The 13,701-nt window shown below is 46.5% G+C and overlaps 1 protein-coding gene across 4 annotated transcripts in view; it reads left to right on the top strand.

The window, feature by feature from the left end:
• Positions 1-13,701, top strand: part of DNAH9 (dynein axonemal heavy chain 9) — a 112,311-nt gene that overhangs the window by 22,699 nt on the left and 75,911 nt on the right. For 2 of the 4 annotated variants that reach the window (XM_064728903.1, XM_064728905.1), the window contains 8 exons: positions 31-270; positions 3,099-3,260; positions 3,512-3,708; positions 6,203-6,365; positions 7,288-7,411; positions 8,561-8,703; positions 9,631-9,792; positions 11,227-11,460. In XM_064728903.1, the coding sequence (XP_064584973.1) occupies positions 31-270; positions 3,099-3,260; positions 3,512-3,708; positions 6,203-6,365; positions 7,288-7,411; positions 8,561-8,703; positions 9,631-9,792; positions 11,227-11,460 (1,425 nt within the window). Of the gene's footprint in view, positions 1-30; positions 271-3,098; positions 3,261-3,511; positions 3,709-6,202; positions 6,366-7,287; positions 7,412-8,560; positions 8,704-9,630; positions 9,793-11,226; positions 11,461-13,701 lie in introns of those variants that run through there. The other 2 variants (XM_064728904.1, XM_064728906.1) reach the window with 2 other exon arrangements.

Below are 13,701 nucleotides of genomic sequence, written 5' to 3' on the forward strand. Positions count from 1 at the left end.
CCTTTCCACCTCTCACTTTCTCTTCCTCAGCGTCACTTCTGTGTCTTCGCTCTCTCCAGCCCTGACCAGGACTCCTTGTCCAGGATCTACAGCACCATCTTGGTGCAGCACCTGGCCAGTGGGAACTTCTCAGAGGCTGTGCAAAAATCAGCCCAGCAGCTCATTGCCCTGGCCCTGGGGCTGCACAGGAAGGTGGCTGCCATGTTCCTGCCAACAGCTGTCAAGTTCCACTACGTCTTCAACCTCAGAGACCTCTCCAATATCTTCCAAGTAAGTGCAGCTCCTGTCCTGTGCCATTTGGAGTTTATGCCTGTGTCAGAAACAGCTGAGGTCCCTCTGGCCCTTGGTGAGCCAAACACAGTGTCTCATTTAGCAATGACACAGCATGGGTGTCCTCTGGGCTCAGGGGGTGACCTGGGGCCATTCACTGACCCCTGGTTGGTTTTGAATGGATTCCAGGGCCATCACCCATGACCATTTACTTTCCAGCCTCCTCTGGCCAATGGGGAGGGATGTACAGCTCCATAAGGAGGCTTGGGTTTTGAGGGGTTTGAAGTGTCCTCTGGCTGGAAAAAGGACAAGCTGTAGAGAGCTTTGGGCTCCTACCCCAGCCCTTTGAGCAGTGGCTATTGTCAGGGTGCTGGAGCGGGGCTTGTCTTGGTCATCTCCACCCCATGGTGTGGTGTGGGGGTCCATGGCACCACCCCACCACACTGGGAAGCTCCTCCTGCATGGGGCAGGGGCTGGAGGCTCTGGGGGCTGCTGGCCCTGAGGAGAGCACAGCTGGTTTTTGTTCAGCTACTCTGCCAGAGCCAGGGCAGCTTGGTGGCTGTACCAGCATGTCCTCTCAGGTGCTCAACATTGAGCATGCAGGCTGGTAGTTAAAGAGCTGATAAATCCATCCAAACCAGCTTTGATTTTTCCACTGAAACTGAATTACCAGCCACTGTACCAAAGTGAAGTTGTTTAGCTCCAGAAATGTTGTCTCCCATCCTTGGTGAGATTTTGTTTTGCTGTTTTCCCCAGCAGTCTCGTGCTTTGGAGCAGCTGGTGTTACTGCTCAAAGAGCCTTTCATGCTTTCAGACTGATTAATAAAATTTGATAAATTCCTCAGCAGCCACACTGAGGGTCAGCACCGTAGCCTGCTCTATATCCCCAGCTGGTCATTTGTCACTGTCCTCGTTAACATCTGCTTCACCAAGTGGGCACGTGGAAGTTCAGAGCCTTGTGCCTGCCATCAGACAGGAGCTGGAGCAGAGACAGACAGGGAATCTGGGACCTTGAACAAGTGAATAACTCCACTGAGGCAGGAAGGAGTCAGGGCTGTCACTGTGCTCAGCTGAGCAGCAGCAGCTCAGAAATGAGATGTGGGTCTGGGGAAATCCTGCCTTCCAGTTAATCTGGGCTTTGGGAGGTGCAGGGAGAGAACATTTCAGAGAGAAGCATTTTAGTGGGAGGCTTCAAATTGTGCCAGGGTTGGGGGGGGTAACAGAAAACATCCTGCCAGTTCCCAGCTCTGGGCCAGAGGGTGACAGGAATGCTCCTCATTCTCCTTTCCAGGGCTTCCCCATCCTCTTTGTTAGTTAGTTTCTTTTAAATCTTGGCCTTACCTCCATCCCAGATGCAGTGACCCACAGCCACGTGTCCCTCATGCTTTTGGGTTGTGGGGGTCTTTAGATTCAGTCCCTTTAAGAGAGATTGAGTGACTTTTAATTTAAATTTTAATCAGTTTAGGATCTGATGTGTTTTTCCTTCCTCTCTTTGAGATGTCAGCTTTTCTCACCAATTTTTTTTTCCGGAATAAATAAAATAATTTGACAGCTGTAATGACAGATGTGAAACCCAAACAATCTGAACCATGGACCAGTGAGCTGAGAGGGCCTGCTTTACATTGCTTTCAATGCATTTAATATTTAATGTATAAATAATTAGATGTTAGGAATAAAAGCTGTCTGTTTAATTCATACCATTGAAAACCCTGTGTGCTGTTAATAGGCTTAGTATAGGCGACACCTCTTTGAAATATAATTCTTTTATGCATTTTAATAGAGTTCATGGTAAACACACTGTGCTAAGCAGACAGCAACTGATATTTCCTGCAGGCAGAATGCACCTAATTAGAATTAATTGATTAAAAGAAAAAATAGCCACCAGTAACATTTCCAAACCTTTTTTTCCTTCTTGACAAAGCACCCATGGCATGGGGCTGGGATGGTAGAACCACGTGTCTGGGCTGGTGCCTGGCTCTGCAGGGCCCCAATGCTGAAAGCAGGAACCCAGCCTGGCCAGGGGAGGCTGGGTGGGGGATTAAAATGGGTTTAATGAGTGTAAACCTTCAAAACAAGGTGGGAAACATTCCCAGAGCTGTGGGCAGCAGGTTGAGGGAGGTGATTCTACCCCTCTGTGCTGCTTTGTCAGACCTCACCTGAAAGACTTGTCCAGCTCAGGGGTCCCAGCACCAGGGAACCTCCCAGGAAAGAGCTGGAGCTGCTGGAAGGAGCCCAGAGAGACACCAGGATGAGCAGAGGGATGGGGCAGCTCTGCTGGGAGGAAAGGCTGAGAAAACTGGGGTTGTTCAGCCTGAGGATTGCTCTGAAGTGAACTGACTGTGGCCTGAAGGGGCTCTGGGAGAGCTGGAGCAGGACTGTGGGCAAGGGATGGGGTGACAGGACAAGGGGGAATGACTTCCTACTGACAAAGAGGAGGTTTAGATGGGATCTTGGGAAGAAATCCTTGCCTGAAAAGGGTGGTGAAGCCCTGGCAGAGATTACCCAGAGCAGCTGTGGCTGCCCCTGGATCCCTGGCAGTGCCCAAGGCCAGGTTGGACATTGAGGCTGGGAGCAGCCTGGGACAGGGGAAGGTGTCCCTGCCATGGCAGGGATGGGATGGCATGATCCTTAAGGTCCCTTCCAACTCAAACCCTCCTGGATTGAGAGGCAGTTTTGGGAGTTTTGGGTTCACAAAGGACACATTACCTGGGTGTTTGGTGTGGGGTTGCTCAGGTGCAGGTGGCTGTGAGGGGAACTCAGCCTGGTGGTGCTGGGGAGGCATCCCTCAGGACCAAGGTGGGTTTCCTGGCTGTCTTTGCTCTCCACAGGGCCTGCTGTTCTCTACCCCTGAATGTCTGAAGCAGCCCCAAGACCTAGTGAAGCTCTACCTGCACGAGTCAAACCGGGTGTACCGGGATAGGATGGTTGAGGAAGTGGATTGGGACACTTTTGATAAAATCCAGCGGGAGATGGTGAAGAAATGCTATGACGTAAGTGTGGAGGTCTGGTGAGGTCTAATGCTGATGAGAATGGAACAGAATGGGTTTATTGGAAGGGAGATCAGTTCTGGGGATTTTCCTGTCCCACTCATTCACTCCTGAGCCTGTTTCCTCTTTTCCAACAGCAGGTGCAACCGTGGGGACATAAAAAGGCTGGAACACCATAATTCCCTTAGAAGGTGGCTCAGAGCTGCAGTGGGCTTTTCTGCATTTGTTCTCTACTATTTTCTGCTCTTTTCCAGGACATTGAGGACACTTTAGAGCAGGCCAAACACATGAATATTTACTGCCATTTTGCCAAAGGCCTTGGGGAACCTGGCTACCGGCCAGTTCCAAGCTGGGAGGAACTGAACCAGATCCTCGTGGAAGCCTTGGACAGCTACAACGAAGTCAACGCTGCCATGGACCTGGTACTGTTTGAGGATGCCATGAGCCACGTGTAAGGGCTTTTCTGCCTTTATTCCTCATCATTTGTCTGTGCAGATGGCTTTGTGGGGTTTCCTAGAAGATGTAGGAATATGGATCCATGGGCTGAGGCAAATAATTTGTAGTTCTACAGGGCAAAGTGCCAGGTCCTGCACTCTGCATGAACATCTCTCAGATGTGACAACATTCAGGTGCTTTTCTGTCTTCCCTTGCCAGCCAGGACAGAACTGGTTGTACTGGGCTTTCCCCAGATGCTGACTGTTGGTTTAGGACCACATTTACACAGACCCTTAGAGGGATTTTCCTCTGTATAAAGTAAGATTATGTGCATTCAGCCTACTGCTTTTAAAGGATGGAGGCATTTAAACTGCTTTGATCCTTTGGAAAACCTGCTTGCATGGAGATGCCTGGGGGTGCAGGTGGATTCCAGCTGGAAATTGGACATGTGGGACTATATGAAAATAATCCTCCTGATGATTATTATGAAGCTGTTTACATGCTTTGGGGGGACCTCCAGCTCTCACACACAGCCTGAGGGAATCCCACCAGGGACAGAATCACTTCTGAGTGCTGGGATGCAGAGCTGGCCTTAGGTGGCTTCAGGAAATTGTGCTGCCCTAGCAATCAGAGCTTGAATTTGTACAGAAGCCTTGTCCTAGGAGGTACAGATTTGGGACTCTAAGCTGGGAGGAAGCCCCTGACCTGCTGCAGCCAGGGTGGGTGGTTTTAATTCTCACTGGACCTGGCAGTCTGTTATATATATCTGTATATATACAGGAGTAGCATTTTCATATGTATAAATATATACATATATATGTGTGTGTGTGTATGTATGTATATGTGTATATATACACACAAATATATATATACATATTTACATATATATAAAAATATAAATATAAAAATAAACTCTATAAAATATATATTAATATATAATATATACAAATATATTAATATAAATTACATATATTATTTTGATATATTTTATTTATATTATATATAATATAAATAAGTATATAATATATATAAACACACATACAAATTTGTCTGTTCCAAGGGCTCCCAACCTGTGATTAGTCTGGGCATTCTCTTCTCCATCCATGGGGGCCATGGAATCAATCTGCTGTCCTGTTGTCCATGAGTCCTTCTGCTTGCATTGCCTGCAGAATGGTGTCAGGAATATTGACCCTGTGCTCCTCTTGCACGTTACATAAATCGGGATTTGCAATTGGAATTTGCAAAACATGGCTCTGCCCCTCCGGTTCATACTTAGAATAATGAGGAAAGGAAGATTTGAGCATCCAGCAGCACTTGCCAATTTCACAGGAGCTGAGTGAATCTCATTCACTGCATTTGGAAATTGCATTTGGCTGAAATACACAACTCCTTCCATCTCAAGTAGCTTCTGAATGTCAGCTTGAATTTGCTGAAGATTTTCAATTGGGAGAGAAAAAGAAGGAAAAAAGACATTTGATGACTTAATATGTGTAGGGCCATGGGGGATACCTGTCAGTCACCTCATCCAGGGCTGTGTCACAGCACAGAGCACATCAAGGCAGGAACACGGGCAGAGCTGGCCTGGGTAATTCAGAGCAGGAATGCTAAAGCTCTCCTCACAGTCTGGATTGCTTTTATGGAAATAATTTCACAGAAATCATTAAATTATAAAAAAATCTGTCAGAGTCAGTGCATAGATTATGGAACACTGGAGTTGTAATAAAACAGGGTAGTGTTTCTCACAGTCTTAAATGAAAAATAATTAGATTAATCCAGAAAAATAGTGAAGGGAGATGAGTAAAGGAATGGGGCTTGTGTTTTAGACCCTGGACAGGGAGGGTTCCACAGCTGGGATCCTCTGGACCCCCTTCACCTAGCAGGGAACATGTGGGGGTGTCAGCGTTTGCTTAAGGACAACAAAAGGGAGGCAGACAGAGTTCACCACAGGACTCTCAGGTGAGCAGACTTGGGAAATAACAGCAAATTCATTGCAAGAGTGAGAAAATCTCACTCTTATGTAGTGATGGTGGATAAAAGGAACAGAGATTGTTTTCCAGGCAGGTTTGTGCTATTCCAGCCAGGTGTGGATGTTCTTTAATGCTCAGTAGGGATCACCTGTGCACAAATCCCAAAGCCCTGAGAAGAGAGAGGGGCTTTTCTGGGGAGGGGGGTCAGAGCCTTGAATTTTGCTCTGTTTTTGCATGTCAATGTAACATCCTTTTCCCCTTGCACTCCCTGCAAAGACCTTCACTTAAACATTGTTCTGTCCAGCAGGACTTGGCAGGTGGGAAAAAAATAGGCACATTTTAAATTTCCACCAAACTTTGGGGGTGTTTTTGGACAGGTCTCATCAGAGATGAGCATTGATTGCTGCCACATCTCCGAGACTGTGTTCTGAGCGGGGTGAAGAATGGCAATTTCCTAGTGAATAAAATATGTATTGAGGAGCAGTGGGCAGAGAAATGGGAGAGCAGTGTTATTAATGAGAAGTTTTGCATGGCTCGGTGCAGCTGCCGCATCAGCCGTGTCCTGGAGGCGCCGCGGGGGAACGCGCTCCTGGTCGGCGTGGGCGGCACGGGCAAGCAGAGCCTGACCCGCCTGGCTGCCTTTCTCTGCTCCATGGAGGTCTTCCAGATCACCCTGAGGAAAGGCTACGGCGTCCCTGACCTCAAGGTGGGGGACTTGAATTGGAGGGGAAGGAAAAAAAGAGCAGAGCTTTCCCGGAAGGGGGTGGTGTGTGATGGGAGAGAGAATGGGGGAGGATGATTGTGAGCCCAGGTGGGCAAGAGGTCAAGGCCACCTGGGATGACCCAGTTCTGGGGTGGCAGCAGGGTCAGGGCAGTGCTCATCCCCTGTGCTGGCACTGCTGGGACACCTCCAGTTATGGGGACAGCTCTGGGACACTCAGGACAGGAAGGACATTGAGGAGCTGGAGTGTGTCCAGGGAAGGAATAGAGCTCCAGGAGGGGCTGAGGGAGCTGGGAAAGGGGCTCAGCCTGGAGAAAAGGAGGCTCGGGGGGACCTTGTGGCTCTGCACAGCTCCTGCCAGGAGGGGACAGCCAGGAGGGTTGGGCTCTGCTCCCAGGGAACAGGGACAGGAGGAGCGGGAATGGCCTCAGGCTGGGCCAGGGCAGGCTTAGGGTGGATATTAGGGAATATTTTTTCACTGAAAGTGCTGTCCAGCCCTGGCACAGCTGCCCAGGGAGGTGGTGAAATGCACACCCCTGGAGGGATTTAAAAGCCATATGGATGTGGCTCTTAGGGACGTGGGTTAGTGATGGCCTTAGCTACTCTGGGGAACAGTTGGATATGATGTCCTTAGAGGGCTCTTCTAATGTAAATGAGATATTGAAACACCCAGAGACAACATGCTCCTGTGGAGAGGAGCACATGCCTTGCTGCTGTGTGTGTGCCCAGGGCTGCAGCCACACCTGGGCTCCCCTGGCAGTGCCCTGAGAACATTCCAGACCAGCCCTGAGCCTCAGCCCTCCGCTGTGTTGATGTTCTCAGCCACTGAGCTGGTTCTGAATGATCCCATTTCTGTGCCTGGCCCATGCTTTGCAGCATGCAAGCCCTCCTGGTGTCCCCCCTGCAGGCAGACCTGGCAAACCTGTACCTGAAGGCAGGGCTGAAGAACATGGGCTCTGTGTTCCTTCTGAGCGACGCACAGGTGGCAGACGAGCAGTTCCTGGTGCTGGTCAACGACTTCCTGGCATCAGGTACAGCCCTCGTGTTACAGGAGCCTCCTCCAGCCAGGTCTAATCAGCTCTCAGATGTCTATAACACACCCAAGATGGCTCAGCTACCCTTGGAGGTGTAAAAATCAGCAGGATGGCTTCTGTTGCAATGTTGGAAATAAAAAGGTTTAATAAAAGGCAAAATAACAAACAGAGAAAAACCAGGCCAGGTGCTCCTGGTAAAATACCTCACAAAAGCAATTAGGTTTTTTGTTCTCTTCTAGTAAATTGCCCAGGTGGGACTTTTTGGCTTCTGTCCAATTAGCTATCCTTAAATTTGAGGTGAAGGCCCTGGCACAGGGTGCCCAGAGCAGCTGTGGCTGCCCCTGGATCCCTGGAAATGTTCAGGGCCAGGTTGGATGGGGCTTGGAGCAACCTGAGATAGTGAGAAATGTCTTTATTACTTGTTTCACTTGTTGTCATTATCTGGAACAAAATATACCTTTTAATCTTCTTGATGAATGAGCAGATTTCTGATTAGTGTATTTCCCTAAGTGATCAGTGCACATATTGAAAGTATCTGGCTCAATAATGATGATTTTAATCAAATCAAAAGCCAGAAATGAAGTGAATATGTGATATATTAAGGAAACACTAAGAAAAAAAAAATGGTTGGTAGCATTATTGGCAAACAGCTGCTTAACTATTAACTTATAAAAGTTTTTTACAAGATTTGTAACTCATAAAATGTTTGGATCGTCTGGGAGTTATTTGGTCACTGCTGGAAAAGGCCCTGAACAGCTGCAAAAATTTTACGTGTAATTAATGCACTTGCAAAGCTACAATGATTTTATAATACGTATGGCATATTAGGGATTTGAATATTTCTTTTTAAATCTAATTAGACTACAGAGCTAAAAAAAAAAAATTGATTTTCTGTACCTTGACTCTACTCTATCATCCTTTCCCTTGTGTTTTATAAGGAAGTTTGCTCTAACAGATGTTTATTTTTCAGCAGAATGACCTTGTGTGCCACTTTGCTGCTTCTGGGGCTCAGGGGGACCTGGTGCAGGGGTTTTACCTGAAAATGGGATGTCCCTGAGCCCCTGAAGAGGGAACAGCAGTTTCCCTTTGCTCTGAGACTACAACAACGTCCACATGTGCAAACCCAAACATGCCCTCCTCTCCTAGGGGAAATCCCAGATCTCTTCCCTGATGATGAAGTGGAAAACATCATCAGCAGTGTGAGGAGTGAAGTCAGGGGCCGGGGGCTGGTGGATTCCAGGGAGAATTGCTGGAGGTTTTTCATCGAGCGCGTCCGACGGCAGCTGAAGGTGAGATGGAGCACGAAGGGTTAGTGCTGAATGATTTTTTGCCTTTTTCCTTTTATAGATTCTCTTTGTTCTTCACACACATATTTGTAGCCTGTTATTGGATTAGTAGCTAGTTCCAGTACTTTTCCCTAGCCAGAAAGACAAAATTCCAGAGTTCCAAGCCCCAGGAGGTACAAGGCCTTCATCCTATCGTGGTTTTTCTGTGTAGCAAGGCCAAAAACCAGCTCTTCAGGACATAGATTTGTAAACAAAGTTTAGTTTCCATCTGTGGTCCATTTGCATATTGGATTTAATTGTCCAATTACAGCTTTAGGTTATGAAGTCCCATCCTTCTTGTTTTCTTTCTTCAGTCCAGGTTGTTTTTGCTCTTGGGCCTGAGATTTGGATCATTTGTCCTCGGTTCCCAGCTAGAGAAGGAATTGCTTTGCCTCCTATTTTGGGAATCCAGGACTCCTGAGCAACTGACCAATATCATCAAGCAGAGGCTGTTTATTGTTTACATTACACATATATTTATGGATTCTACAAACTTAGTAGTTTTAAAATATATTTTTAAAACTAATATACTAGTTTTTACTAGTTTTGTGTTACACTTGTGGCTATTTTTTTTATTAGAAAGTACAGAAAGAACTCTGAAGTAGTTTTGTTTGTTTCTTGTAGTTTATGTTTCAAAGTTTAAGAAGTCTCTCTTATCTCTTTTTACATTCTTTTGTGAGTATAAGTTTTTTGTGAGAACAGGTAGTTTTGAGCCCAGACTAAACAACACATCTCATGTATTTAAGCAAGCTACAGACTTAATAATTTAAACGGTGCATTTTACCTAAATCTGAAATAGATGGAAATCTATTAAACTTTCCCTCCGTTTCAGCGGCAGGGCAGGTGCTGCTCTCCCTGCCCTGCCCCTCAGTGCCCTGTCCTGCTCCTCAGGTGGCTCTGTGCCTGTCCCCCGTGGGCCCCAAGCTGCGCCTCCGCAGCCGCCGCTTCCCGGCGCTGGCCAGCTGCACCACCATGGACTGCTTCCAACCATGGCCCCGCCAGGCCCTGGAGTCCGTCAGCCTCCGTTTCCTGCGGGACATGGACACCCTGCAGGTGAGCACCACACAGATCCTGTGCTGGGACACTGGGGGACACCGGGAACAGTGCTGGGCACAGCCAGGGTGGGGCATTTTCAGGGTCTGTTGTGGCAGGAAGGAAACGTGAATCTGACTCCATGTTCTTAGATGACTAATTTATTATGATATGATATGATATTATGCTATGTTATGTTATAGTATATTATACTATGTTGTGTTATAATACGTTATATTATGTTATACTACACTATATTATGTTATACTACACTATGTTATATTATACTATATTATACTACATTATGCTACATTATACTACATTATACTACATTGTACTACATTATACTACATTATACTATATTATACTAAAGCTATACTAAAGAATAGAGAAAGGATATTTAACAGAAGGCTTAATAAGATACTAATGAAAAACCTGTGACTCTCTCCAGAGACCCGACACAGCCTGACCGTGATTGCTTATCCAACATGTGAATTGTTTTTAGTTAATGACCAATCTCCAAACCACATTCCAAAGCAGCAAAACACAGGAGAAGCAAATCAGATAATTATTGCTTTCATTTTTCTCTGAGGCTTCTCAGCTTTCCAGGAGAAGAAATCCTGGCGAAGGGATTTTTCAGAAAATATGACAATGACACCAGAGGAGGCCCCATGTCACTCATTCTATTACAGGGAGGGTTGGGTTGGCTTCAACATATCCAGGTGGCTGTCCAGAGGGGCATCACTGGTGGCACTGAAGTGCTTTAAACTCAACCAAACCATCACTGAGGCACATTCCACATTTTTTTGGAGACGACCATGGGTAGAGCCACGGGCACCATGCTCCTGTGTCTCTTGGAGCTGATGAGGATATCTTACTGGGAGCTGCTGAGGTGTCAGTGGGAGCTGATGGCACTGCCAGGGAAAGGACAGCTCTGCCAGCACAAGGGCAGCCCCAAACCTGCACAGAAAATAACCTGCTGCTCTCCCCACTTGTGTCTGAGCCTCTGGAAATCTCAAGGGCAAAAATAGGTCAAGTTCTCAGCAATGACAATCTGCTACTAGAATAGAGATTCATTTCTGTTTATTTAGCTTTTCCAGGTGAGGTTTAGGAAGAATAAAGCCTACAATGTTTCTTTTTAGGAGTGTGCACTTTTCCCATTTGAACAGGAGAAAAGCCCAAAATTATACTTAAAAGAGCTGTTATTTTGTAGAGAAATTGCTTGGAATAAGATAATGTGAGATAAAAAGATATGAAAAAGGGGTATAAAGTAGATGAGCAACAAAGTTATTTTAGAGATAAGAGTGAAAAGGGATCAGCTGAGGTGTTACACCCTGGATTGTGCTGCAGCAGAATCAAAAGTTACCAAATTCCTTTCTATTCAGCACAGACCTGTGTTTATATATAGTTTTCTATTTAAAACAGTTTCTCCTCATCTTCCCATCTTCCCTTTAGGATTCAGTCAAGGATTCAATAAGCAAATTCATGGCCCACGTCCACATCAGTGTCAATGAGGTGTCCCAGCTGTACCTGAGCAATGAGCGCCGTTACAACTACACCACCCCCAAGTCCTTCCTGGAGCAAATCAAACTCTACCAGAGCCTGCTGCTGAGCAAGGACAGGGAGTTAAAGGCAAAAATGGAGCGCCTGGAGAACGGCCTGGAGAAGCTCAAGAGCACCTCTGCACAGGTAAGGACTCCTTGGGGTTGATTTTCCTTGTTTTTCTTGTCTGGTTCGAGGGGCAGCTTTAGAGGGAAGAAATCTGGGCTGGATCCTGGCTCTAGTCTGGCTTGAGCTGGGTTTCTGGAGGAACAGAAGTGATGCTCTGCACTAGAAAGGAGACTGGAGAGGTGTGTGCCCAGACTCTGCTGTTTGGGAGGTAACTGCAAGATTTCGGTAAGTAAAACAAGATTGGGATCCAGCTGACTCTGCCATCCTCTTTTAATGGTTAAATTTTAGCTGTGGTGACAAAACAGCTTAGAAAATACAGGACAGTCAGTGATTTTTGGAGTTGCATCCAGGAAATCTACAATAACCCCAGCAAGACTCTTTCAAACTAAGCAGTGCATGCTGTTAAAATGAGGCTGATGTTCATTTTTCCTTTTATTATGCAATCCATCTTTAAAGAGAGCTAACACATGTCTGAAATGTACATCAGTCATCCCAAAATCCCCCAGCTGAAGACTCCCTCTGTCACTCTCCTCTGGTAGTGCCTAGAAGTTGTTCTGGGTGTATCCCAACCTTCTCTGCAGTGACACCTACATCTGTTGCTACACTCCCATTTTGCTCTCCATTTCATATTCTATTAACTCTCACAAATGTTTGCTCACAAAGCTTCTCCAGTGTCAAATGAGGCTCTCCTGGAGCTGCTCTGGAGGAATGCAGGGGGGTTGATGAGAAGGAAGGACTGGCAGGTCCATCCCCTTCCACACATCTGCTCTGGGGCGTGCTGGGGGCATCAATCTCATCTGTCACACTTGGGGGACACAGCGTGCCTGGAGGTGATGGATGGGCTGGGCTGGTGCTCTCAGCACTGATATCTCCATCTGCCTTCAAACAGGCTCTACTCACAGAGCAGGGCATGGCAAGGGTGGGCACTGCCACGTACCCTGTGCAGGTTTTAGCATCTCCTTTGGAGGGAAGGGGTAGCAGAGAGCAATGGTGGCACCCACCAGAGCCATGGGGCCGTGTCCTCACTGCCCAGCACACACCTCACCCTGTCACCAAAACTACAGGGAAAACAAAACCCCTCCAACAACGCTTTTAGTGTTAGAGAATTGAGGCATTATTATGTTCTGGCCAGGATGTGCAACAGAAATCATTTCATCCACACATAACCTGGGTTTGCAGAGAAAATCATTCCATGGCACATGAATTTTGCCAGTTTTTTCACAAATCTTATGCAGTCAAAACACATAGAGATTCACTGGTTCAGTGTTCATTGATATCATGGAGTTCTTAGTCTTTGGTTTCCTGTTGGTTCCAGATCTCTTCCCCTCTGATGCTAATTATGTTCTCATTACCTCTGATGCTAATTGGGTTCTTATTCTTATTTCTCTTTTCTCAGACCAGGTGTCTCAGACCACGACAGGGCTGATGTTTGGAGCTGTTGTTAGTTTTTCTGTACCTTCTCTCCTATTCCCAATCTGTTAAGATGTTAAATTCATCAGGCCTTACCTGGTGGAATAATGCTCTGGAAAGAAACAGAAATTCCCTTCCCCGAGAACAAAGGCAAACAAACCTGCTGAAATTATAAATTTTAAATTTTGAACTTGCTATATTTTCCAACAACCTCACCTCACCCATGCAGGCAATAGCTTTGATGGACCTGTGGGGTGCTGCTGTTTTTTCAGGACTCCCCAGTGGTGGGTAAGGTGGATTAGGTTTATTTTTTTGGGGAGAGCAGCTAATATGAAATGAATTTTTGAGAACAAGTCCCTGGGTCTGTTGTGACACATGCGAATCTTTCAGGCTTCTCTTCAGTGGGTGCTGTGTGGGCAGGGTTCTCTGCTGAGCCACAAAGCAGGGGTGGGGGACTTGCAGGCAATGGTTAAAATGGGAAAATCAAATCCCAAGGAGGATGAAAGAGCAGAGTGTTGGTGTCTGGTTGCAGTGAGGCTGGGTTGAGAGGTGCCTCCTTGAGCAGGTAATTAAGATGCAGAGCAGTGAGGACAAACATGTCAAATTCAAGTCTAAAATTAGCACTGGGGGCCTAAAATTAAACACCTAAATTACCAGATGTGCGCAATAGTCAAAACTGCTGTTGATTTGAAAGCAGAGTGTGGATATTTATCAGTATTGGAAATCATACCAGCATGTTCAATCTTGAACATGGGTTTAAATGGCTGAACTTTACATTCACCCATGGAAACACTTGGGGCTGAGGAAGTGGAGAGTCCTCTCTCACTCAGTGTGTCACCTGCAGGTTGT

The sequence above is a fragment of the Zonotrichia leucophrys genome, chromosome 18 (genome assembly GCF_028769735.1).
Source record: "Zonotrichia leucophrys gambelii isolate GWCS_2022_RI chromosome 18, RI_Zleu_2.0, whole genome shotgun sequence".
Classification (NCBI taxonomy): domain Eukaryota; kingdom Metazoa; phylum Chordata; class Aves; order Passeriformes; family Passerellidae; genus Zonotrichia; species Zonotrichia leucophrys.